Source organism: Rattus norvegicus, chromosome 20 (genome assembly GCF_036323735.1).
Source record: "Rattus norvegicus strain BN/NHsdMcwi chromosome 20, GRCr8, whole genome shotgun sequence".
NCBI classification, from domain to species: domain Eukaryota; kingdom Metazoa; phylum Chordata; class Mammalia; order Rodentia; family Muridae; genus Rattus; species Rattus norvegicus.
This window is the reverse complement of record NC_086038.1, coordinates 33,462,566-33,490,133: the sequence shown is the minus strand read 5'-3', so window position 1 is coordinate 33,490,133 and position 27,568 is coordinate 33,462,566. Positions and strand designations below refer to the sequence as shown.

The 27,568-nt window shown below is 43.5% G+C and overlaps 2 protein-coding genes across 22 annotated transcripts in view; both read left to right on the top strand.

Moving 5' to 3' along the window:
- Fam184a (family with sequence similarity 184, member A) overlaps positions 1-13,045 on the top strand; it is a 122,208-nt gene extending 109,163 nt beyond the window's left edge. For 7 of the 18 annotated variants that reach the window (XM_063279315.1, XM_039099322.2, XM_039099319.2 and 4 more), the window contains 4 exons: positions 4,995-5,112; positions 7,747-7,851; positions 10,767-10,969; positions 12,466-13,031. In XM_063279315.1, the coding sequence (XP_063135385.1) occupies positions 4,995-5,112; positions 7,747-7,851; positions 10,767-10,969; positions 12,466-12,547 (508 nt within the window). In that variant the 3' untranslated portion in view covers positions 12,548-13,031. Of the gene's footprint in view, positions 1-4,994; positions 5,113-7,746; positions 7,852-10,332 lie in introns of all 18 variants that reach the window. The other 11 variants (XM_063279314.1, XM_039099318.2, XM_063279312.1 and 8 more) reach the window with 7 other exon arrangements.
- A 4,845-nt stretch (positions 13,046-17,890) lies between these two features.
- Positions 17,891-27,568, top strand: part of Mcm9 (minichromosome maintenance 9 homologous recombination repair factor) — a 102,919-nt gene continuing 93,241 nt past the window's right edge. Inside the window, exons 1-3 of one of the 4 annotated variants that reach the window (NM_001416381.1) lie at positions 17,891-18,186; positions 22,442-22,760; positions 25,426-25,742. In NM_001416381.1, coding sequence (NP_001403310.1) covers positions 22,457-22,760; positions 25,426-25,742 — 621 coding nt within the window. In that variant the 5' untranslated portion in view covers positions 17,891-18,186; positions 22,442-22,456. The remainder of the gene's footprint in view (positions 18,187-22,441; positions 22,761-25,425; positions 25,743-27,568) is intronic. The other 3 variants (XM_008773009.4, XR_005497732.2, XR_005497729.2) reach the window with 3 other exon arrangements.

Sequence of the window (27,568 nt, the reverse complement as noted above, 5' to 3'; positions counted from 1 at the left end):
TGCCCATGTGTTCCAGATGCTTCCCTAGTTTTTCTTCTATTAGTTTGAGTGTATCTGGTTTGATGTGGAGGTCCTTGATCCACTTGGACTTAAGCTTTGTACAGGGTGATAAGCATGGATCAATCTGCATTCTTCTACATGTTGACCTCCAGTTGAACCAGCACCATTTGCTGAAAATGCTATCTTTTTTCCATTGGATGGTTTTGGCTCCTTTGTCAAAAATCAAGTGACCATAGGTATGTGGGTTCATTTCTGGGTCTTAAATTCTATTCCATTGGTCTATCTGCCTGTCTCTGTACCAATACCATGCAGTTTTTATCACTATTGCTCTGTAATACTGCTTGAGTTCAGGGATAGTGATTCCCCCTGAAGTCCTTTTATTGTTGAGGATAGTTTTAGCTATCCTGGGTTTTTTGTTATTCCAGATGAATTTGCAAATTGTTCTAACTCTTTGAAGAATTTGATTGGTATTTTGATGGGGATTGCATTGAATCTGTAGATTGCTTTTGGTAAAATGGCCCTTTTTACTATATTAATCCTGCCAATCCATGAGCATGGGAGATCTTTCCATCTTCTGAGGTCTTCTTCAATTTCTTTCTTCAGTGTCTTGAAGTTCTTGTTGTACAGATCTTTTACTTGCTTGGTTAAAGTCACACCGAGGTACTTTATATTATTTGGGTCTATTATGAAGGGTGTCGTTTCCCTAATTTCTTTCTCGGCTTGTTTCTCTTTTGTGTAGAGGAAGGCTACTGATTTATTTGAGTTAATTTTATACCCAGCCACTTTGCTGAAGTTGTTTATCAGCTTTAGTAGTTCTCTGGTGGAACTTTTGTGATCACTTGAATAAACTATCATATCATCTGCAAATAGTGATATTTTGACTTCTTCTTTTCCGATCTGTATCCCCTTGACCTCCTTTTGTTGTCTGATTGCTCTGGCTAGAACTTCAAGAACTATATTGAATAAGTAGGGAGAGAGTGGGCAGCCTTGTCTAGTCCCTGATTTTAGTGGGATTGCTTCAAGTTTCTCTCCATTTAGTTTAATGTTAGCAACTGGTTTGCTGTATATGGCTTTTACTATGTTTAGGTATGGGCCTTGAATTCCTATTCTTTCCAGGACTTTTATCATGAAGGGGTCTACATACTTATTTTGACGGGTATTGCCCCACAGGCTTTTACACAATAACAAAATCGTTGTATATTGGCTCCTCCAACTCTGGTAGCTATGAGCAGTTATGGGTCTGCTTGAAGTGTAGGCAGTGTGACTGAGAACTTAAGCTCTCATTCACCTCAGTTAATGGAAATTAGTAAGAACAGCCTGGAGCTGCCCCACTGTGGTATCAGTTACCCACACCTCAGCTTGCTGTTTCAGATTCAGAAAGCCCCAGTGAATTACTAGAGAGCCAAGAAAGGACTGTAGAGGTCCATGAGTCAGCTTGTGGACCAGAGCCTTGTGCTGAGGAAACCCTGGAGTAGCCGGAAGCTTCTCTTCTCCCTTCTGCTCCAACTCCTGTTGAACTCCTGGGGAGAATGGGGAACAGGTTTAAAGCCATGTAGAAATAGTGCCAGAGCCTTGGTGTCTTTGAAATGACTCTTAGAAATTGTACTCGCTAGTGCTGATATTCAGATCCTCCTAGTGCTTCGTGGAAATTTGATTGTCTTACTATTGTCTTCTTTTGCCCAAAAGAACCTTACATTAGCCAGGTCTAGTGGTGCATGCCTTTGATCCCAGAGCTGGGGAGGCAGAGGCAGGTGGATCTCTATGAATTCGAGGCCAGCCTGGTCTACAAGATAAGTTTCAGGCCAGCTATGGATGTTACACAGAGAAACCCAGTCTCAAAACACCACCAACACAAACAAAAACAAACAAAAACCTTGCATCTAATTTTTAAATGTCTTGAATTTCATTTGTTTTAAAAACAAGCAAGGCCTAGAACATGTCAGTGTTAAGTGCTTCCGTGGCAAGCACACGACACTGGTCTGACTGCTAAGACCCCGAAAGGGGGGAAAAACCCGACATGATAATCAATGAGAGAACAGGCTACTCAAGTTTGCCTAACTGACATTTTCTATAGGTAAAGAAAATTTAAGTGAAATAAAAACTGTCCCAGTAGCTTGGGGTCCAGAGATATTTATTGTATAAGAAGCAATTAGTGTTTTTTGTGGGTTTGTTATTTGTTGTTTTTGAAACAGGGCCTCCAGTGGTCCATGATGCCTTGAATCCTTGCTTTCCCCACCCGTCCCTACATCCCAAGTGTTGAGATTACAGATGTGCATTACTCCGCCTGCCCAGAGAGGTTTTTTTTTTTTTTTTAATTTCTTAGGTTTACTTTAAACTAGTACCTCAGGAACAAAAAATCATTTGTTTATGAGAGAAATGTCAGTTCTGCACATGGACATTAGGTAGACCAGCAATTCCTAACTAAACAGATGTACTCTGCCATGCTAGAATTGCTGTTTTGAATTCTTAACCTCTAAAACTCCGATGATTTAGTAGTTGTTTGTTCTTTTGGTTTTTTGTTTGTGTTTTGTTTTCTTTTGTTTAACTTACCATTCAGGCTATTTTCAGAAGCATTGAGGACATCTAGAAGTAGTAGTGGTCTTGTTAACACAAATCAAAGTCTGCTTGAAAGTTATAGGAGAAGTCCAACAGTAAAATGTTTCAGTTCTCTATTTTACTTCTATGTAACAGAATTCATAAAATGTCATTTCCGGGCCACGTGTGTCCTGGTGATGCTGCTGTTCAGGTCTGCAGTCTCTAGTCATTGACTGTCTTGTCAGATGGGTCTCATAAGGCATCATGAGGTAGGCGATAACGTAGGAAATCTCTCTGCATAGTTTAATATAGGACTGCGTTGTTTAGGAGCTGTGGACAATTGACCTCTGCACACTACACACACACACACACACACACACACACACACACACACACACATATAACACACACACACATAACACACACACAACACACACACATAACACACACACAACACACACACACAACACACACACATAACACACACACATAACACACACACAACACACACACAACACACACACACATAACACACACACAACACACACACATAACACACACACATAACACACACACAACACACACACAACACAACACACACACACAACACACACACACAACACACACACATAACACACACACACAACACAACACACACACACAACACACACACATAACACACACACAACACAACACACACAACACAACACACACACACACACACACACACACACACACACGGGGTAGGGGGGAAGAGTGCTTGGCGAGAGTCCAACAGTAACCCCGATTGGCACTTCCAGATGTTCTGCTTCTCCTTTCTGTTCAACCTCTGTATTGTTTTAATGATAATCTGAAAAGTCAGTGGAAATAAAACCGGATTCCTGCTATCATATTAATGCTCACAGACCTGACTATTATGAATTCGGGTCAAAAGCATATTTCATAAAGGTCATTTGAGAAATATAGAACCAGCCTGGGGGGAGTGATGTACACCTTTATAATCCCAGCATTTAGGAGGCAGATGTAGGACTCCTGAACTCGGTTGAGTTTGAGGCCAGCCTGGTCTACAGAACTATTTCTAGGACAGCCAAGGCTATACAAAGAAACCCTGTCTTGCACACATACACACACACACACACACACACACATACACACACACCTGAGCACTCCTCCCCTCAGTCTCTTAGTCTTTGCCCTAAGCCTTTTAGAAGCACAGCTGGTGCTGGTGTAGTGAGCGGCCCAGACAGCTGTGGAAAACCATTGACTAAAGTTGTCTTGAAGTGGATGTGGGAATGGCACCAAGTCCTTCCTACTAGAAGTCTGAATGAGATCCCTGGATATTTCTAAGTTCCACCTGGTTCATAACGGCCTCTTGTCTCTCCTTTAATGCTTTCCTATCTGTACTTAGATCGCTTCTTGTCAACACTGGGTCTTTATTATTATCTAGTTTTTATTAACATTGTTGCTGATGGAAAGGTTTTGTGGTGAGAATTAGCTTCTGATGAAGGAGGTAAAAAATGTTTCAGCCAGCTCAGTGCAGCAGTGAACCCTTTGATCCCGGTACTTGGAAGGCAGAGGCAGTAAAGCTCTGAGGGAAGACCAGCGAGCAGGAGAGAGCTTTCCAGTACAACAAAAGGAGATTCCCAAACTAGAGATGATTACTTTAGGTTCAGTTTACTCTGTTTGATTGACTTGTTCATTGTCCTGCAATGAAAACAAATAAGGCTTTCCATCCCGGGTGGGTTTGGCTACAAGTTCTGTCAGCTGTTCTTACAGTCAGTCCTAAGTAGTAGCTCCCGGTCCATGTGTCTTCTAACCACAAAGGCAGCTCTCTAGTGACATCTTGTGGCTACCTCAGCACATTGCCCTTAAACTTTTTTTGTTTCTTTCTCCCTTAGTATATTCTTCCCAGTGTGTGCATAACTACACTGCACTGTATATAAATACCACTGGATAAGTTGGCCTACAGGAAAACGTGATTATTTTCTTCCCTGATGAGCCTTGAACAATGTGTCCTTATGGATTGAGAATGTAGGATTTAAAAGTGTGTTCCCTACAAACTAAGATGAGGGGTGTCCTTCATGTGTGTCTTCTGCTCCCCCTTCCTTGGTATCTTTCTCTTGTTCCTTATATATGTTATGTGGGTCACCACACAGCTCTGTGTTTCCGGGAATCACCCCAATAGTACCCGACCTGAGTTTGTGGAGTTTGTGTCATCTGGCTTCTCAGCTCCTTAGAAGCTCACCTCCCCTCCTTCACACACGACCTAACGTAGATAAGTCCTCCCAGACATGACCCATGGAGCACTTAATGGCTCTCCAGGCAATCCCATGATCATACTCGCAAGTCTGATGGTAAATCTGTGCGTGTTTAACTGGACTGATTGAAGGATGTAGGTATTTCTTACAGCAGGATGTTGTCTGGGTTGTATTGGTGAGATAAAGTTTTCTTGTTTGTAGACTAGAAGATATGGAGGAGAAGTATCTAATGAGAGAATCGAGGCCAGAAGACCTACAGATGATTGCAGAGCTAAAATCCCTGCTTACAGAACGAGACCAGGTCATAAAGAAACTCATTGTAAGATATTCTGTTTTCAGTTCAACCGTATTAGCAATCAATAGACAATGGGAAAGTATTTTTGAATAATGCTAAATGAAAATGGAAAGTAAAATCTGTGTTTTGTGGTTGTGTTTATTAAACTATAATTTCAAATTTAAATTTCGCATTAGAATAAGGGAATTTTACCGTTTTCAGTGTTTTTATTGAAATAATTAGTTTTAACTCATATTAAATTTTTAAAGCCAAGTCTTCACCACTTAATAGTCAACATCCTTTTGGTGCATACAAGGATGTGGGATTGTACGTACAGTATGAGAACTAAGAACAATCTGTTAACGTGGCCATGCATTAGACTGCACTGTCAACTTACAGATTAGTTCCCCCTTTCTGCTTGTTGGTTGCTTTTTTGTTTGTTTTCTGTTTTGTTTTGCTTTTTGAGATAGTTATGCCATGGAGCCCTTAAAACTCACAGCAACTCTCCTGCCCCAGTCTCTGAAGGGCTAGGATTACAGGCAGGTGTCACCATACTTGGCTCAAATGAATCATGTTAATCACCGACCACTGATCCTGAGAGATACTGAGCCATCCGAGTGCCAGGGAGGCTGGGGTGGCTTGACTTTGAGGCCAGCCTGAGCATCATGTCAAATTCCAGAGCATCTTGCGATACATAGCAAGAACCTGTGTCAAGGTCGAAAGCAAACAAGCAGAGAGCAGGGTTTTGTGGTCTCGCCTAGGAAGAGCTGTGCTCTATCAAGGGAGTCAGGGGGCTCAGCTCAGAAGTCCACTGGTGAAAAGAGACAGCAAACACTCTGTCTTCATTAGAACCATTGTTACTTGAGAATAAAAAACTATACAAATGTTTGAAAATTTATAAAAATGTCTCAGAATTTTCTAAAATGCTGTACCCTGGTCAGTAACTCGGGTGCTGCTGTTCACTGTCACTAATTAGTGAAAGTCTCTGGTAGTGAAAGGGAAAACATCTACATGTCCCTCAATTGCTTTAATTACAATCTTTGGATATTAGCATGTAACAGTATAAGACAAATATTCCGACATCCTCTAAAACTTATTTTTACGATTTAGAAAATCCCATCTGTTTTCAAGACTGGGAAGTTCTTTTTGAAACTTAGGAAGTTCCTTTTGAAACCTCCAGGGTGGCTTGGGCTTCTTAGAGGGAGCACAGGAGGAGGCTGTACCATTTCCTGTGGCTTGCAGTCTGCTAAGCTCCCCGTTTTCCAAGGCTGGGACATAGGAGCACAGCCCTACCCAACAGCAGCAGACTCATGGAAGACTGCAGTTTCATTTATAAACTGGGCAAGCATAGCAAGTGTATTCACGTGTGGCCGACAATAGCTATTTATTCTTCCCGGTACTACCGGGAATGTTACAGATACAATTGCATTTATCCTCGTCAGCGGGCAGATCCAATATTGTAGCCAGGGGCAGTTCCACACTCTTTCTACAACAGCGTGGTTCCCTGACCCTCAAGAGGCATGCGGGGCAAGACCTGTAACTTAAATGAGAGGCGGTGGGAGTGAAGAGAGTTAGGGTCCTCTCTCCTAAGTTACACTAGAATCAAGGCCAGTCTGAGCACAGCCATCAGACTCACCCACACTGCTTTATCTGCTGTGGCCTTCCCAGTCTGTCTGTTAAATTAATTAACACATCTTACTTATTTCTCAAAAAAGAAAAGTTTTATCTCTGTAAGGATCATTTGCTATCACTATCTCAAAGAAAACACCAGAAGAGATCAAATCCATTTTCAGGAACTGGAGGAGAATAATACACAGTAGTGTCATATTTATACATGGAAAGCAGCCAAACATGTAGGTTACAAAAACTCTCAGGTCAGCGTCTGGCTCGGGCAGTCCTAACACAGTGCGCTTGGTTACCCACTGCCAACAAGCCAATTAAACAAGTAATATCGAAAAGTAGACAAAGGAAATGTGTCACATGAGTCCACAGTGAGAAGAAGTAGAAATGAGTCCCCTGACCCTCTCCCTTGAAGCCCGGTGCCCATCTTTGGGGTCCTGAGATGAGGTGGATGTTTAAATGCCAGACAAGAGATAGGCATAACTCAGTGTAATAGTCCTGGCCAAGATGTGGTCTTGCCCATCCTCATTGTCTTGGCTCTAGCCTCTCCTTCAAGGCAATGTGACAACCTGTCAGGACTGTCTGGCACCTCTGCTTTTCCCTTCTCTGAGCCATGACATGTGGGGAAATTCCAATTGGTTGGGAACCGTTGTTAGTTACAATATTCTGGTAGTCAGTAAAAGAGGCATGTGTCTCTTCAGTATTGCCTTCATTCCTGTCAGTACAGGTGCGTGTACACAGCACCTCGAGCACAAGTTAGACCCACTCAGATGCTACAGTAGGCACCACAAAGAGACAAGACATTAGTAGATCCTATAGACGGGAATGAAAGGGTAATAAAGGGTATGGTTCGGTGCCTAAGCCCAGGGTTTAAAAGGTACTAAAGCGTGACCTACTAGCTACATTTGAAACACTGGGACTCAAGCCTAGAGATGTTTAAACAAACTATATAAACCTTTATACTTCATTAGATTTTTAATGAAATGGCACTCACACATTTTAAGTTTGTAAATCTGTAATAGAAGATGTTGAAAGGATGTTTATAATTCTTTTGCATAGGAGGATAATAAATTTTACCAGCTGGAATTAGTCAATCGAGAAACTAACTTCAACAAAATATTTAACACAAGTCCTACTGTTGGTGTTATTAACCCATTGGCTAAGGTATGTGCTGTAGACAGTGTGACGTAGGGCTGTACTTAAAACCCGGAGGGAAATGGGCTCACGTGGGACAAAGCAGCATAAGGTTAAAGCTGCCCAAAATGTCTTCTGAAATATAATAACCTCCTGCTCAAGTTTATTACTTCTTCCTTTGTTCAATTCAGAATGAGCTACTCATTTATTGATAATTTAGATCCTTAAAATATTGTATTTGTATTGAAACACTTTGGCTCTACCGTTATGTTTTTCATATTCCTAAAGGAAAGGAAAGCCCTGATGCAAATTAAGTTACTGTCACTTCCTTGTTGAGCACAGTCCTCTGTGCAGTTCAGAAAGACTTCAGCCCTAGATGCCAAGCAGTTCTCTCCCACTCCAGCCTTCCGGCATAACAAAAAGTGATCCTGCAAATTTGTGAAAGTTCTTAACAATTTAGGCATGGCCCTTTCTGATTCTCTATTATTCTCTTAGAACAACTATGGGAAAGCCTTGAACTAAATCCGACTAACATTCATATATCATTGTTCCCCGCCCACCCAGCCCTAGTGTTTAGGCAGAGTGCACACACAATAAATGTGTTAAATTGTAAAACCTTATCATACTTTTTTAAGTCAAAATAAGCTATTCTGTAATTAAATCAAGTAATGAATACATAAGCGCATAAGCTGTTTTCACATGGATCATGAATTTCTTAGGAGAAATTAACAGTATAACAAAGTGTATGTTAAAGCTATTTTTAAATCCATATTTTATTATTTCACATTGTGCTGATTTCTGCCAGGCCCTTACCCAGAAATTTCATTTTCAAAGTTTATAGTTTCTCTGTTTAGAATTCCAAATTCACTCTTTCTTCATCAGTGCTCTGTACTTTGAACTTAATGTTTTGCAAATTAAAGAACTATGGCCCTGTCTTTAGAATTTCATAAAGAAAGCTTTCCATAAGTAATTGAATGGGTGGACAGAATTAATTTAATGCTGGGGTTTTGTTTTGGTATGATTTTTGAAACAGTCTCAGGTAGCCCAGGCTGTCCTTAAACTCACCCTGTAGCCAAGGCTGGCCTTGAACTGACTTTATAGCTAAGGCTGGCCTTGAACTCACCCTATAGCCCAGGCTGGCCTTGAACTACTGATGCTTCTGCCTCTACCTCCTAATTGCTTGGAGTTAGCTGTATGGTACCCACCTGGCTTTAGTTTTATTTTTGAAACTGATAATTAAGAATAGCATAGCTTTTAACTGGAAAACATTTTAAGACATATATAAAACATACATACTAGCTGTACTAATGGTGTATTAGACATACACACATGTCTTAGGAAACAAAGCATAACTAGAATTTTATGCGTTTATTTTATCAGAAATAGCTTTTTCAGCTTTAAAACAACTACTTCAGAATTTTACCATAAGTATGGTTTTGTTTGTTTGTTTGTTTGTTTTATCTTGGTTTTGTTTTTTGGGGGGTTTTTTTAGAGATGGTCACTCTATGCAGCCCTGGCTGCTCTCACTGTGTAAACCAGATTAGCCTTGAACTCAGAGAGCACTGGTATTAAAGGTGTGGACCACCACACCTGGCCATCCACTGATTTCTTCAAAACAAAACAAAGGAACTAAACCCCCGAGCCCGGTTTAAACCCTAAGCCATCTCCAGAGTAGAATAAGAAAAGGCAAAAGACACCGTGTGGAGAGAGCCTCACAGCCACTGTTGATCCCTGATAGCTCTCCGTGCTCACACACTGTCTGATGCTCGATCACACTGATCCCTGATAGCTCTCCGTGCTCACACACTGTCTGATGCTCGATCACACCGTATCAGACTGTGCCAGTCACAGGGCATGGCAGGAAGAGACGTCTACTAGGACGTTTCTTTTAATCAAAGAAAATGTTCTAGCGCGTGTATTATTTCCGTCTTTAAAAACTAAAATTATTTTGCAAGGAAAAATATCAACATGCATCCAACTGGAAAACCTGAGACTATTCTGAGTCTTTTACAACATACTAATTTTTATTTTCCGTAAGGGTTGACACTCATCAACCCTTGAACTAGGATTCCTTGAGACTAAAGGTGATGTTTTGCAGGCTGACCGATTTCCAGGCTGCGTTTGCCTTCCTCATTTTTTTTTTCTTTTTTTTCGGAGCTGGGGACCGAACCCAGGGCCTTGCGCTTGCTAGGCAAGCACTCTACCACTGAGCTAAATCCCCAACCCCTGCCTTCCTCATTTTTGCTGACTTGAAATACTGACTGGATGCAAAAACTTTGCTACTCTTGTCTTTTAGCCTTTATATTATGAGCCAGTTCACGATGTCGCCAGTTAATTAAAAAATGTAGGTTTAATGATGCATACATAATTATCTCTCTTAGGCAGATGTCACAGAGAACTTAAAATGAGATTATTTAAGTTAGCTTTAAACCTTCAGTAGAAATGTGAGATTTGTTCAAACTACAGTGCCAGGCAGTTTTGTCTTCCTTTTTTTTTTTTTTTTTTTTCCAGGCAACAACAGCCTCTCTTTGACAGACGGACAGAGTTCACGGACCTCTCCTTTAACATTATACTTAACCTCACGCCTCCTAAGTTTAGCCTAAGCCCATTTATTTACCTGGGGGTATCTGAGGGACTTCCCACCTCACTTGTTCCCTGCCCTCTGACCTAGTCTTGCCCTAGGAGTAGAGACAAACCCTTCCTAAATGTCCCTTACCCCGGCCTTCTGTCCCGGTAGCATGTCTGTGCTTGAGGATTCCGTGTAGATGAGCACATTCGAGGATCCCCAGTCCGCACTTGGGGTGATCCTGGTTAATTTTAACCTCTCAATCGGACACATTTCCCAAAACTTTCCAAGCCAAATTGACATTTCCTCCTCTTCCTGTTTTCTTTGTTGGCTCCTGTGTGGGGAATGAGTATTCTCACGTGTGTTATTTTTGACGCAGCAAAAGAAGAAGAATGATAAGTCGCCAGCAAACAGGTTTGTGAGTGTTCCCAATCTAAGTGCTCTGGAATCCGGTGGAATGGGCAATGGACATCCTACCCGCCTGGAACCCATTCCCAATTCTCCAGCCCATGATGTTGAGTTCAACAGCAACAAGCCTCTTCCACAGCCATTGCCACCCAAAGAGCCCAAGACGTTTTTGAGGTGAGCCGTGTCTCACCAGTAGTTCTTTTTCCCTTTTTCTCCTCATTTTTAACTTAAGAAATTTATTTCCCTTTTTACATTACAGAAATCCACTACTCAAAAAAAAAAAAACCTAAAAAATGACATGAAATAGTTTGAAAATGTTTTTTGACTTATCTAGAAAATTCTGTCTTGACATTGTCCAAAGATGTCTTTCTTAATTTATCGGTAGTGAACCTTCTAAATGCTAACAGAGGCGTTTATATAATTCACGTGCTAAGAGTTTTAATATTTATAGCTTACCAAGGTTTTAACAGTACGAGCTTTAGTTTTCAGAACTTTAAAGTTATTTTTATTTATTAAAACTTTCCTTTCTATTGCTTTATATATATATTTCCTTTTATCAGGCTTATTAACATACATATGCATATTGCCAAATTAAAGGAAAATTAAGCTCTTAATGCTGTAGTTGAATACAAACAAATTTCGAAACAAATTAGTTTTAAACTAATTGTAGTTTGAAGTTGCCTCCGAGTTGATTAAATATTACGTAAACTTTGAAGGAAATGAAATTATTAAGTCATTACATTGTTAAAAAGCACTGCTTTCCGCTCACTTTACTAGAGCCGATTTTGTTGTTGTTGTTGATTCAAGTTAATTTTTCTTTCATTTTTGTTAAATCTCAATAACCCCACCAGGAAGTCTTACAAGTGGGGTTTGTCTTTCTGCTTCTAAGCTAATCTCTAATGTAGTTAATGACTAATTATTCTAAAGAGTAAAAAAAGACAATGACAATAGTCGGCGCTGTCTCTGAATGTCTCCGCTAAATCCTCTGTGTTGCTTGTTTCCCCGTGCATGGGTGCGTTCAGGTATCAGTAGGATGCATGTACATGAGCTCAAGGACCTTGACTGCTGGACTTTCCATAACACATTGTTGCGTGCCTTGTTATTCCCCCAAAGACGGTAGGGATCCTTTTGTTTTCTTAAATAGCCCAAGAACCTTAGCTGGTTAGCTTTAAGTCGCTAGAGCTTCCAAAGTAGGAAGGAAACTCCGTTGTAATGCACTTGTTGAAGTACCTGATAGAATGGTGGACACTAATGTAAATACGCAAGTAGGAAAAAGAACCATACCTTGATTACTTTAGCTCTAGTGAAGGGGACGTACATGAGAATTATCCCCTTGTGTCGGGTTCTGAGAATGAAAGGGGACAGTTGACAAAAGAGGGGACGCTATTTGTATGCTCTCCTCTCCAGCAAACACGGTCTTTCAGACCTCAAAGATGAGACTGTCGGTTTGCCGGTTGCTTAATTTTGGGCTCCTCTGTCACAGAGTTCATGCGAGCGGCCCCTGATCTCCTGTTCTCAGAGGAAGCACTCCAGTGCAGGGTAGCCAGGCCTTCCATTAGTTCTGCCGTGGGGTGCCCGGTGTGGGCGTCGACACTTGTATTTAATTGCTTTCCCATTGCTTTGCAGACCATTTAACCCCGGGTTGCATGTCTCTCTCTTTATGAATTCAGCCCTCCTCAGAGTGAAGCCTCCCCGGTGGCTTCTCCGGATCCCCAGCGCCAGGAGTGGTTTGCCCGGTACTTCACGTTCTGAATGACGGTGCTGGCACGGCTCTGTGTGGACTGTCCATGGCATGGCTGCATAGGAACCGTTATGTGGACTGGCCTGTCTATGGAAAGCACTGTGAATGAGGAAGTATTTGTCTCTCCAATCTGAAATGCACTGTATTTCCTGCGATACTTACTGGAGTCACTCTCTGAGGTACTATATTATGTGTGTAATTATAACAATTATTTTTATCCGAGACGGAAGTCTTAATCTTTGTAATTACTGCATAATAAATTTTGTTAGAACAAATGTTTTTTGTTGTTGTTTTCTATCAAGTGTGCTTAAAACACTTTTTAATACCAGATATAAGACTTGTCAATAAGCTGTACTGCACATAATAAATCATAAGTTGTTATTTCAATAGTCTTAATATCAATATAGGGCAATTTATTAATATCTTCCATTGTCATGTATAATTTTAACTAAATTGTTAACATTTATAAATCCAGAATAAAAAAATTTATGTAAATCGTGTACTTCCAAGCATATGAATTCTTGTTGGTTTATAGTTTTTTTCTTTTTTGATTCTGATAGATGAGATATAAACCTTCAATAAAGTTATTATCTATAATTAATATTATTTAGGGCCAAAGTTGGCATATAAAAAAGGTCGACTAAAGTTGGGTTGGGGATTTAGCTCAGTGGTAGAGCACTTGCCTAGCAAGCACAAGGCCCTGGGTTCGGTCCTCAGCTCCAAAAAAAAAAAAAAAAAAAGGTCGACTATAATTTGTCTTAAAAGGAAGGTGTCTTAGCCAGGGTTTCTATTCCTGCACAAACATCATGACTAAGAAACAAGTTGGGGAGAAAAGGGTTTATTCAGCTTACACTTACACATTGCTGTTCCTCACCAAAGGAAGTCAGGACTGGAACTCAAGCAGGTCAGGAAGCAGGAGCTGATGCAGAGGCCATGGAGGGATGTTACTTACTGGCTTGATTCCCCTGACTTGCTCAGTTTGCTTTCTTATAGAACCCAAGACTACCAGCCAGCTGGAGAGATGGCTCAGCGGTTAAGAGCACTGGCTGCTCTTCCAGAGGTCCTGAGTTCAATTCCCAGCAACCACACGGTGGCTCACAACCATCTGTAATGAGATCTGATGCCCTCCTCTGTTGTTTCTGAAGACAGCTACAGTGTACTTACATATAAAAAATAAGTAAATCTTAAAAAAAAAAAAAGGAAAGACTACCAGCCTGGGGATGTTACTACCCACAATGGGGCCACCAACCCTTGATCACCAATTGAGAAAATGCCTTACAACTGAATCTCATAGAGGCAGTTCCTCAAGGGAGACTCCTTTCTCTGTGATAACTCTAGCTTGTGTCAAGTTGACACACAAAACCAGCCAGGTGTAGTGGTACATACCTTTAATCTCAACACTTCAGATCGCTGTGCACTGGAGACCAGCATGTTCTATTAGGCCAGCCAGGGCTATATAGAGAGACTGCTTTTAAAACAAAACAAAAACGAACTCCTACTTGCCACTTTTCATAGCATGGTTTGTGTTGACATATAAATACCAACTAGACGGCGTCATATTTGGGGTCGTTTATCCACTTTTTATGAGTGTGTGTGTATATGTGCATGTATTTCTGATTGCGTGTATATGCACATACATGTGGAGGCCTAAAGTTGATGTCAGGAATCATGGATCCTCCTTTTACAGATTTTTTTAGTCAAACCTAGAGTTCACCCGAGGTGGTAAGTCTTATCAGCTGATCTCCTTCCTCCACCTTCCAGGACAGAAATTGCAGGTAGACAACCATGCCAGCCTAGCAAGTATGTAAGTTCTTGAGCCCCCCACCTCTTCCAGACCTTCCTCACATTTGTACAGCAAGTGCTTTAGCCTAAACCAACTCTCCTGCCCCACATTTAACTTAAGCTTTAGTCCACCTTACCAAAATACTTTGTTGTGACTCCAAGATTAGCAGACTTCTCCCAAAAAGTTAGGTAAGTCACCTTTGCCTGCTAATAAGTAGTTTCTTCTTATTTTTCTCTGTCAGCCAATAGGGGGACTTGGCCCTCCTGATGGCTGCAGCAGCTATACATGAAGTTCATCCACAAAGAACAGTGTAGCAATCAAAATGGGCTTGGGACTCTCTGGAGAGACCGAAATGAAATGTCTGTTCACTGCGAAAGGGAAGGAACCAATAGACCAAAGATTCTCCCAGTCTAGATTCCCAAATGAGTTCAGTTGGAGTTGATCATGTGAGATGATTAACACAGCAGGAGCTTGCACCACAGAGCGTCTCATTCAACAGCCATGGGGTGTGGCTCAGTGTCTAGAGTACTTGGTGGACCTGAGTTCAAATCCACGACTCTTCACAGGTTGCTCTCTGACCCTCCTAAGTTTGAGCCCCAGGACCCACCACAGTAAATAAAGTAATTCTAAACTTTTTAAAAAGTACCACTTCAAGTCATTTTTAAAAAAATCTCTTATCTACTTTTCCTGCAGATGGATAGGAGGGAGTGGTGATTGGAATGAGAAGCAAAGGTCTTCTGTGGATCTTAAGACCTCTCCTCTCTCCAAGACGGAATGTTGACAACTCGATTGGTATTACCACAGGCCTAGCTATCAGTTGTATTGCCCAGATCATCTCATCTTGTTATTATCATGGGTCATGGTCTTCTGCAGGCTAATAGCTCTGCTTTGGGAGCATGATCTCTCTCTCTCTCTCTCTCTCTCTCTCTCTCTCTCTCTCTCTCTCTCTCTCTCTGTGTGTGTGTGTGTGTGTGTGTGTGTGTGTGCATATATTAGCCATTTATGGTTGCTGACACCTGTAATACTAGCACTTGGGAAACAGGAGGACTGCAGATTGGAGGCTCTCGTGAGCTACCTAGCAAGACTGTGTCTCAAAAAAAAAAAAAAAATAATACTTTTAGTCATTGTAGAGTCAAAACTACAACCTCAAAGGAGAGAACTGTTCATTCTGAAACAAAATATGAGTGTCCATGCCCCAGTTCCTCCCCTTCCATGGTCCAATGAGATAACAGTTTCGTGAAGTTTTTATAGGAACATAAAATCATTAAGATGCTGCTTAATTTCACGTGTCAACTCGCCTTAACCTAGAGCGATCTCAGAATAAAGGTTTTTGTTTGTTTGTTTTGTTTTTGTTTGTTTTGTTCCTTTGAAATATATCCCTGGTTGTCCTGGAACTGGACTTGTAGACCATGCTGGCCTTGAACTCACAGAGATGAACCTGCTGGGATTAAAGGCCTTCACCACCACACCCAGCTGATAGGGGAGTCTGAACTGAGGAACTGTCTGTATCAGATCGACCCGTAGGAACATCTGTGAGAGGCTATATCCTTAACAGATGTGTAAAAAGAGGGCCCGGCCCCAGGAGGTACAGTCCTTAGACAAATGGTCCTGAATTCTATAAGAAAGCCAGCTGACCACCCAGCAAGCAGCACCTCCCACGGCTCCTGCCACACTTCTTTGGCTGTGAAGTTAATTCCTAGATCAGAGTTAATTCTAGAGGGAATAGCAGGTGTGTGTGTTACTGCAGTGACTCTACTCGGTGAAGGACGAGGACCGGGAATTGTAAGTTAGATAAACCCTTTCTCCCTCAAAATTGCTTTTGGTCCAGGTATTTTTCACAGCAGCAGAAAGGAAACTAGAAGAGGAGGTGACAACAAGGCTTGGATCTCTCTGCAAAGGGCCTCGGACGCTGTGGGATGACGTTCCTAACTTTCGAGTTGGGTGAAGCTGGTGGTCTGAAATGTTAATACATTCCAAATGGACTTAAGAGACGGCTCAGCTGTTAAGAGCACACACAGCCCTTCTAGAGAACACAAGTTTGATTCTCAGTACCTACAGCAGGGAACTTGATGTGTCTGTTTCTCCAGCTCCAGGCCAATACCCTCTTTTGGCCCCTCTAGGAACCTGCAGTCATATGCACACACCACACAGGAGAGACACACACGTACCCCTAACTAAAAATAATAAACACACTCAAAAAAGTTTCACCAGCTAGCCAGACAAAAAGGTTGGCCAGAAATACATTTTAAGAAGTTTATAGATGGCTTAAGGTTTTGGACTTGTCATATTCCAATCTTTACAATCAAATTCTAAACAGTTAATCAGACTTCAATGTAATAGCTTCAATGTAAAGTGTGCTGTCCGTGTACTTTCAGTTCTTTGTCTAAAACCAGTTCTATGTACTATAGCTGGTCTAGAGTGAACTGTGTAGACCTGTCTGGCCCACATCTCCCAAAAATCCCTCCGTGCCTGCCTCTGTCTGTCCCGGGATGGAAGACCAAGCCTGACCGCAGGTACTTTTGATACGGGTTCTTCAAGTGCACTGGAGCCTGTCTTGGTTTCGTTTTCTTGGCTCTATGTTGAGGGCTATGCAGGAGGAGCAACTAACAGTGTTAGAACTCATGGAATGCAGCCCACCGGTTAGTGCCATGGTGGGTGTCCACAGGCAGGCAGAGCTCCGAGGACCACACGTCCTGAGGACGTCATGCTTTTGTGGAGTTCTGCTCTGCTTGTTGCCCTCGCATCCCTCCTAATCTAAGAATTATATGGAAACTCTAAGGGGCCTTCGAGCCCCTCACTAGGCGATATCAGCGACACTCGCAATAACAGCGCTTGATCTCTTCCAGGCATTGCTCCTGGGGCAGATTAATGATTCAGTCCCCACCTTAGGAAAGAACTTGGAAACGTAGATTGTCAACAACGACCACCACCCTTAGAAAGAATAAAATTGGTAGTGAAGCTAGGGTAAGATGTTTTTGCTAGTGGCTCCGATGTAGAAAGTCTTAGGGAACAACTCGAAGTTCAGAAAAACACACTCTTATTAGTGGAGCAAGGGACTTTGAGATCAGGGAACAAGAACAATGACAACACTGGCTGACGAGACTCTTTTGCTGAAGCTGAGTGGGGGGGTGAAGAATTTCTTATACCCATTTTTGCCCTCAGGCTCCTGATATGATTTAATAAAAATGCTGATAGGTAGATAGCTGTGCAGTCTCAGGATTTAAAGTAGAAATGACTTTACAAAACCATAACATCACATAAAATTTAGCTCAAAATGGATCAGAGAACTAAACGAAAAATGAGGCAGATTCCTTAAGTGCATCCCCAACCAACCAAGACAAAATAAAAAAACAAAACACAACAAAACCACACAAGTGTTATAAAACACCTGATGACACTAACCAAAGCCGAGGTCCCAGATCGCCCACGCCCCGCCCTAATACGTCACCAGGGTTCTCCCGGTCCCTCCGCCTTAGTCTCCACCCCGCCCCGCCCTAAGCCCGCCCTCGAACCCCTTGTCCCGCTCAAACCCCGCCCTAGCTCCCCCGGAGTCCCGCCCCTCTCTCTGCGCCCGCCTCCCGTTCGCGGACTCCAGCGCCGGTAGTGGCGCGCGCCCGCCTGCGTCCGCACCCGGAAGAGCCGCAGCGGCCGGAAAGTTGAGGTAGTGCGCGGCTCGGGGTCCGCGGGAAGCACAGGTCCTTCAGAGGCCAGACGAAAGCAGCTAGAAGAGGCCTGCGCGCCCTCGCGCAAGGCGGCCCCTCGAGCGGCCGCGCGCACGCCCCGCCTCCTCCGACGCCGCGCGGGCCGGGCCGGGTTGACTACGGGAGCAACGCGGCCCCGGCGACTAAGACAGTGCGTGTTGAGCCCGTAAGTGACCACCGCAGCCTCGGGTCCCAGGGATCGTTTCCCTCCCGTGGTTAGCGTCAGGTCTCGCCCGCATCCTTTGGTTTCTAAACTACCCGCGGGGCTGGGAGGCCACAGCCAACCACCTGTGGATTAGAAGCGGATTTGGAAAGCATCCCTCCGCCGGGCTCCCGCTTGCCAGGCGGCCTGGAGGCGCGCAATGAGCGCGCACCCGCGAATGGCGCGCAACGCGGGGCTGAGACGCGCGCCCCGACGGGGCGTGGCTACAGCTCCCGAGGGGCGGGGGCTACGTGAACCTGGGTACCCGGCCAGGCTCTATCCCCAAACTGCTCTTTTTGGCGCCACCTTGCCGCGGACCTTATGAGATAAAGCCGTTTTATTTATTTGGATGCCAGATCCTCAACAAGGCCAAAGGAGAGGGAATTTGATAGTTGTACAACCATCATTCCCCCCCACCCCGTCAGTAAATAGCTTAAGACTGATCGGGGTGCCTGCGTTTATGGTTGGCAAACGTGTCTGATTGCACGGATATTGGAAACAACAACAACAGCAAAAGGCTGTGTTTAAAAAATACCGGCCCATTTAACACTGTGATTTGCCAGTTTCACTAGGCAAAAATTTCACCTGCTCCTATTACGAACTTAAAATGATTCGTCCGCCCTCTTTCTGCCCTGTTGCAGTTGGGTATGTTATGTTGTTTCTGATTTTTGTGTTTCCTGCTCTGTATTCATTTTGTATTTGTAAAGTCTTAAAGATTTTCCTCTAGTCACTCTTGAGGGTAGTTAGTGCTGTCATTGTTTTTTCCAGCAAAGATCCACATCATGGAATACAATGAGCCCTTTTCCAAATGCTCTGTTTTCCTCTTGGCTGATTGATTATGCTATTACCTAACCAACGCCAAGTTGCTTAGTATTTTAGGGTTGGCTTACTTTCACTGATCCTCTGAAAAGTGACTTCTCGTAATCTCATACTAGCCTCCCGGAATTGTTAGCATTCCTGGCTTAACTGTGAGGTGACTTTATACCTTCCTACCGCCCAGCTTAGCAGGTGTTCAGAAGGAGATGTCAAAGTGAACTTTAACTGAATTATATATAGTCTTCTTCGGTCATAGTATTTGTAGAGGATGATAGACGTTATATAAATAAAGTAAGTCCAATAAAAAGCACACCTTTGGGGTTGGGGATTTAGCTCAGCGGTAGAGCGCTTGCCTAGGAAGCGCAAGGCCCTGGGTTCGGTCCCCAGCTCCGAAAAAAAGAAAAAAGAAAAAAAAAAAAAAAAAAAAGCACACCTTTGCTAAGGTGCTTGCAACTGGTGTGGAACCCTCAGGGCAGTAGTTCATGGTTTCTTCTCTGGTACTTGTCAGCTCATTTAAATTGAATCTCTTTGTCCTCTCTCTCTCTCTCTCTCTCTCTCTCTCTCTCTATATATATATATATATATATATATATATATATATATATATATACATATATATGTGTGTGTGTGTGCACGCGCGCGCGTGTGAGTATGAGCGTGGGTGTGTGTGTGTGCGCGCGCACGTGCATGCTCATTTGTGCCTGAATGTTACATGAAGCACATGGGTGTTGCCATCAGAGGCCAGAAAAAGGCATCAGATCCCCCAGAACTAGAGTCCCAGGCAATTGCCAGTCCTTCCTACACAGTGATAGGATCCAAATCCAGGCCCTGTAAGGGAGCAGCAAGTGCTCTCAGCCTCTGAGGCATCTGTCCAGAACCTTCCTCTCTCTCTCAGATCACCTTTTTAGTCCTTCTAGAGCGGTTTGGTTTGCCTCCTTCACTTGGGTCTCCGAGTGCCTGGCACCTTTTTTTCTTTTTTTTAAAGATTTATTTATTTATTATATATATAAGTACACCGTAGCTGTTTTCAGACACACCAGAAGAGGGCATCAGATCTCATTACACATGGTTGTGAGCCCCCCCTTTTTTTAAAGATTTATTTATTGCATGTATGTGAGTACACTGTCACCGTCTCCAGACAGCACTATATCCCAATTCATATGGTTGTGAGCCACCACATGGTTGCTGGAATTTGAACTCAGGACCTCTGGAAGAGCAGTCAGTGCTCTTAACCTCTGAGCTATCTCTCCAGCCTCGGCCTGGCGCCTTTTAGTATGCTTTTCCTTTCATTTGTGAGGATACTGGCGTGTGCACGATGTGTTAGGAAATGGGTGTAGCATTGGGTTTAGGGTTTGTGATATGACAGCACATGTGAACGGGAGATAGACTCCCTGTGTTTGTAAACACACATGTGAGAAAGAAAGGCTTGCTCAGAGTCAAGTAAGTGAAGTAAAGTATAGACAGTATTTCTTTGCAGTCTTATTGTCCAAAACTTAATGCTCCTTTCCTTTGTCAGTTTGTTCAGCTTTTCTGCACTTTAATAACTGCATTTACTGAAGCCCTAATTTCCCTATGCTAATAAGAGAAAGCAGGAAACAAATTTACTGCAGGGTACAATCCTAAAGCAAGTCACTAGTCATGGTGAAACTATCAATCTGATTAATAGTGTACTCTGTTTATGAAGCTCTGTGGGGGCGGGGGGGAGGAAGAATACACAACTGTAGTCCCAGCACTTGTAAAACTGAGGCAGGAGAATTGGTGGAAATTTGAATCCAGCCTGAGCTACATAGTAAGTCCTAGGACAGCCTGCCCAGCATAGTGAGACGGCCTCAAAAGACCACTGAAGGAGGGGAGGCCTAGAGCTTCCTCTGTTAATAAAGGACTAATGAGGAGAAAGACTCGGGGAGAACATGAGAAATACTTTGTGCTGTTTCATACTTTTCAGTATCGTCCAATTCCATGAATTAAAATTAGCTTCACTACTTTCCGTATGTTTTTAAGAAAACAGTTTTATAGTCAAGGTCCGTAATTTCCTCGTGTACATGAAGCTGTGAGTTCCCAGGGAACAGGGCGGCCAGCACAGACTCCTTCCTATGATGTCACCCAGCATGCCTCTCTGGTTGCGGTGGCTTGGTGCTCACACTGAACCCGGGTACCCTCTCATCGTCCCCCAGTGCCATTGTTTTTTCAGGAATCCGTCCTGGCTCTTAGAGCGCGCAGGATGCCCAGAATGCACACTGATCCTGGAAAGAACCTTACCTTCAGTGCGTGTGTTTACAACAATGCCATCCACACGCTGGCACTGTGGTTTCTCCCAGTTTTGCCGAGGTGGTGTTTATGGTACATTCTTTTGATATCTACAACCTGTTTTGTAGATTTGCATGTATGTGGCCAACAGAACACCTCTATGGTTTTTTTTTTTCTTTTTTTTAGAGCTGGGGCCTTTCTACCACTGAGCTAAATCCCCAACCCCACCTCTATGTTTTTTAAAGGGCTTAGAGAGTATGGAGAGGAGCCTCTCCTTAAAATGTATCATTTTTCTGGAATTTCTGGAAGATGGCTCCTGCATCAGGAAGAACCTCATGATTTTTTCTTTTTGTTTGATTTGTGCACACACGAGTGCGCACACGCACGCACACACACGCACGCACACACACGTGTGCAAAGGGAGGGAAGGAAGGAAGGAAGGAAGGAAGGAAGGAAGGAAGGAAGGAAGGAAGGGACGAACTAAGGAAGGGAGGGAGGGAGGGGATTGGGGGTGTGTACTATACCATCTATGTGGAGGTCAGAAGAAGCTTTGGGGCATTGGTTCTTGCCTGCCACCTTGAGACATGAGCTCTCTTGTTTCTGTAGCTGCACCACATAGTCTAGGATAGTTGACACCCTGAGCTAACTACTGAGCAGTATCTCTACCCCACCTCACAGTAGTAACAGTCCGGAGTTGCATGTGTGATGTGAGCTACTGCCCAGCTGTTTAAGTAGGTTCCAGGCATCCAGACTTGGGCACTTAGGCCGGTTGCTGCCAACACTTTCCCCCACTGAGCCTCCCCTGTGATTCTGATTTTTCAAGACAGGGTTTCTTTGCATAGCCCCAGCTGTCCTAGAACTGTCCTTATAGAAACAAGCTAGCCTCACCTCACAGAGCTCCAACCTGCCTCTGCTTCCTCTTAGCTAAGTGCTGGGATTACAGGTGCGCATCACCTCGGCCTGGCAACGTCACCGATTTTTAAAGCGTGTATTTGACACAACTACAATAGATAAATTCATCTATGGTAAGATTGAGTTCAGATAATTCTTTGTGAGTACCATGTGACCCAAAGCTGGGTGGCGTGTAAGTAAAGCATCTTTTTGGTAAATTGTGTGCAAAGCCCGAATAGCAATGGTATCCTTCCTTTTTCTTCAGGAACCTCGACTCGAGATGAACAGTGAGCAGGTCACGCTGGTGGGTCAAGTGTTTGAGTCCTACGTTTCAGAGTACCACAAGAACGATATTCTTCTGATCTTGAAAGAAAGGGACGAAGATGCTCACTACCCACTTGTGGTCAATGCTATGACCCTTTTCGAGACGAACATGGAAATTGGAGACTATTTCACTGTGTTCCCCAATGAAGTACTGACAGTCTTTGACAGCGCGCTTCGAAGGTCAGCCTTGGCCGTTCTGCAGTCCCTTCCTGAGCCCGAGGGCTTGTCTATGAAGCAGAATCTCCATGCCAGGATATCAGGTAAGGCATAAGAGCATGTTGTTGGCTGGTGATATTCTGGGAAGACTTAGATAAACTAGCACATACGGGACTCGGAGCACTAAGAAGTTACTGTTGTTCTGAGGCTTGGCGACCTTGGCAGTGCGCTGCTGCCAGCCAAGGTTGACAGCCTGAGTTCAATCCCCGGAGTGCATGGGATAGAAAGAGAGAACTGAGCCCCAAAGTTGTCTGTCCTCTCACCTCCATATGCACACTGTCACAAGTGTCCATGCACACACACATGCACACATACACGTGCGCACACACACACACGCACTCACACTCATGGATATTCAATAAATAAGTCTAAAAGAATTGTAAGAAATGATGTTTAGATTTAAAATTTAAAGTACACATCTTCTATGTGGCAAATAAGAGTGCTTGTTTTCTGGGCATGGGATATTTGCCATGGCAACCTCAGGGAGGGAGTGAAAATGGACACAGTTTTGTATAAGATTGTAATCTAAAACAGCTTTACATGACTACAAACAATGAGATATTGGTACTGTATGCAGTAGAGAAGCTCCTGCCCCGTGATCTTCAGAACTGTTTTACAAGGTTGGTTTTATACATTCCATGAGGATAATGCTGTTATCAGATACCAGGAACTTGGCATGTGCTTGTTGAGTGCATGGTCGTGTGTGTGTGTGTGTGTGTGTGTGTGTGTGTGTGTGTGTGTGTGTGTGCATGTGCATGTGTGTGCATGTGTGTGTGTGCGTATGTACAATATACAATATAGTTTGAATTACTACTAATAAACAATACAGTCATTCAAAAGTAGGCACGTCAGCCTCGGAAACATGGAAAAAAGAGGAAGGCGAATGTTGGCAGTGTCCACTTTGTCTATATAGTATATGGTGAGAAATGACTGTCTGTACAGTATATGGAGAGTGTTAGCCAGCTAGCAGAATGACGTCAAATCCACCTGTAGACCTGTTCCCCGTTACGCTGGGTTCAATGTGGCCCCATGTGTCAAATGTCTTAATTTGTATAACTGATTTGCTTATGTTTTTTCCACATTAGGTAAGACCGTGTCATGAAGCCCAGGCATGCCTGTAACTTGAAACCCTACTGCCTTGGCTTCCTGAGATTTCAGACACACACACAACCTGATTTGATTTTTCCTGTCCACAATTCCTAAGCTACCTTGTGATTATCGGTGCTGTTGCTAGGCTTTATGAGCACATCAAAAGAGTGCTGACCCAAGGGGCTGGGGATTTAGCTCAGTGGTAGAGCGCTTACCTAGGAAGCACAAGGCCCTGGGTTCGGTCCTCAGCTCCGAAAAAAAAGAACCCCCCCCCAAAAAAAAAAAAAAAAAAGAGTGCTGACCCAAGAAACGGAAGCCACTATGATACTTACTATGTCTGTTTCAAACCAGGTCACAGATCCAAAAGATCGGTCTTTACGGTTACCAACCAGATTTCTACTTGACCTTAGCCTACAGGCTGAGAAACAATACTTAGCACATTTTTCTGCCACTACATTTTGGAATGAATTTTGCAGCGTCAACCAGAAGAGTCGATAAACTCACTACTGATAAACCCATTAAATTAACCCTGAGTAGCGGGACTGGTGTCTGCACCCCAGTGGTGAGGCTTAGCGGGGCTCATGGTTTCTGCGTAATATTTTTTCTTTGGTGTATCCAAACCTTTCAGTTGCCTCTTTTTCTAATATTGAAAAGCACATTTTTAAAAAAGATTTATTTATTATACACTGTAGCTGTCTTCAGACACACCAGAAGAGGGTATCAGATCTCATTACAGATGACTGTGAGCCACCATGTGGTTGCTGGGATTTGAACTCAGGACCTCTGGAAGAGCAGTCAGTGCTCTTAACCGCTGAGCCATCTCTCCAGTCCCCAAAAAGCACATATTTTTGAAAGGATAAAGTGATAGAGTAGGTAAAGTTCTGTACAGCTCAAAACTTGGAGACAGTCGTGTTTAAACTCTGAATGTGAGGAAAACGGACCTGTCGCTCACCGTGCTACCCACCATCTCCTTGCTACTCTTTCAGTTTACTGGGTGATGACTAAATCCGTTGGTCCTCTGTGTGACATGTGGCAGGATTTTGTCTGTGCTCCCAAGACTGTCTTCATGAGAGCCGATCATTCTTGACCCTGATTGTGGTTTCTAGAGATGCACTTTCAAAAGAGTCTATTACTTGCCGTTGTCTGAAATCTGTAGGTATTTTCTTAATTGGGTTGATGATCGGTGTTTTGTTTTGTTTTGAAGTAACTTACAAGCATGTGCGTGTGCTTGCTCTGCAGCCACAGAGTCCTAAGGTTGGATCCTTAGCATGTAGGTAAAATGCTGGGTCTGGGAGCGAGCCCCTGTGCTGGCCGCACTCTGGAGGCAAACAGAAGAGTCCTCTGAGGCTTGCTGGCCACCCAGTTTCATGGAGTTGGTGAGCTCCAGGTTCAGTGGGAGACTTGGTCACAAAATACGATGTGGATAAATAATTTAGGAAGGTCGTGAGTATCTGGTCTCTGCACGTGTGTACCTACCCCCACACATGCAGTAAAGTAAAAATTCCAACAGAAACATTTCTCCTCTGAAATTATATTGTTAAATTATATTTCTGGGAAGGAAATAACATCCTGTGGAGTGAGCGATCCAAGTGTAAGTTGCTGATGCTATTTTTTCATTAGGTTTGCCTGTTTGTCCAGAACTGGTCAGGGAACACATTCCTAAAACCAAGGACGTGGGACACTTCTTATCTGTCACTGGGACAGTGATCCGAACGAGTCTGGTGAAGGTCCTGGAGTTCGAGCGGGATTACATGTGTAACAAATGCAAGTATGTGTTCACGGTGAAGGCTGACTTTGAGCAGTATTACACCTTCAGTCGGCCATCTTCATGTCCAAGCTCAGACACCTGTGACTCCTCCAAGTTCACCTGCCTCTCAGACTTGTCTGCATCTCCAGCCAGATGTCGGGATTACCAGGAAATCAAAATTCAGGAGCAGGTAATGATCAAGGCAGTGAGAAAAAAATAACAGATTTGGACACGTTTTCTACTACAGTCCAATGGTTGGGATTGGAGAATCTAAAATGGAAACGAATGGCCTTGTACCTTCCTTTACTTCGTGGAAGATCACAGGCAAAGCTGTCAAATGTAGTAGAGTGTAGGTTTTAGAAACCATGCAATCACGGTTTTGGAGCACTGATGAGATTTTAGACCCATTGAATTGAGTTAAAATTTAAAAGCAAGCATCGGAGCTAGAGCGATGGCTCTGTGAATTAGAGCACTGTGGCTGCTCTTGCAGAGGACCTCTGTCCCGGGCACCCACACTGTGCTCTCTGCAACTCCACTTCCGGAGGACCTAGCGCCCTCCTCTGGACTCTGCTGGCATTGCATGTGCACAGTGCACAGACATCCACTCAGGCAAAGCGCCCTTAACAGAAAGTCAAAATAAGTGAACAAAATTTTACATTAAATATTCTAAACTAGCTGTGCTTAGGAATATGATAAAATTTAGTCAGTTTGACTGGTAGGCAAGCATTGGCCAGCACAGAGATTGGAGTTTAGTTTTTAACAGATTAGAACTTTATTTCCTTACCTTAAATCAAAGGCGCGTTCTCACATGAATAAGGAGATAGGCAGCTCAAGGCCAGCATATCGGCTCCTCAGTGTAGATCTGTTACACTTCACCTTTCTCATCCCTTCATTGTTTTATTTAATTAGGTCTCACTCCACCCACGCTGACCTGAAACTCCTATGGCTCTCACAGTTCCAACCTTTGCCCGTCGTGTGCCCATTCTGCGCCCATTCTGCGCCCATTCTGCCTTTACACTGTATATTCAGTCCGTTTACAATGAACTGACTTTCAAAACAGTGAGGTCAATGTTACTCTGCTCTGGCCTCTGGTAGACCTGCTCCCTACCTCTCCATCGTGACTCAGTTCATGCCTGACTCAGAACAGTGTGCGTAACAGTGGCGACAAGACCTAGTGAGGTGCTTAAAGCAGTGCCTCCCTCCACAGCGAATGCTGAAAGCGACATTGGGCATAGATTGGTAATCTCTGCCTGTAGCTTTACGTGCGGTTCTGAGACAACTGGGCCAGAGGAACAGTCTCCTTTCTTGTGAGACTCCTGGTAAACAGTAAGACAGGAGTGTGTCGTTCCTCTTACTGTTCTGTGTTTTCTGTGCTGTTCAGTTAACAGAGAGGGCAGCCTTTGTTCAGGAGTAGACATCTGAATGCTTGAGAACAAACCAGGCCCACTCTTGGGTATAGGATAGCAAAGGTCAGGTTTTTTCTTTCACGTAATGCTATTCTGTGCCACGACACACATCCCACGCTGGCCCCAGACTCAGGGTAATCCTGCCACACGTGCTGAGATGAAGGTTGTAGAAATGTGGCACTGTACTGGGCTCTTCTCGCCATTCTTGATTACATGCCCGCTGTCCCTGTGGTGATGTGTGGTCTAGGATGGTGACTTCAGTCTTGTGACACATGCATTCTAGTCAGAAGGGTGAAGAAGGAATGGCGGTCAGAGGAGCCTACCGTCTGGTCAAGTCTTGTCACTGCTATTACATGACTGCTTACATGCCACTGGCCAGGACTTAGTCTTCTGACCACACCTAGCTTCAAGGGAACTTGGGAAACTCATTTATAAGGTCATGGCTACGAGGAGTAAAGCTCTGTTACTAAGGAGTCAGCCCAGGGACTGGCCGGTTTTCCAGGTCTTCAGTCTAAAGATCATGAAAGAAATGTCTCTTCATTGCTAAATAAGTAGCTTTGTCACCATTAGGTTGTTAGAATATGTGTGGTTTTAGCCATTTACAATGTTG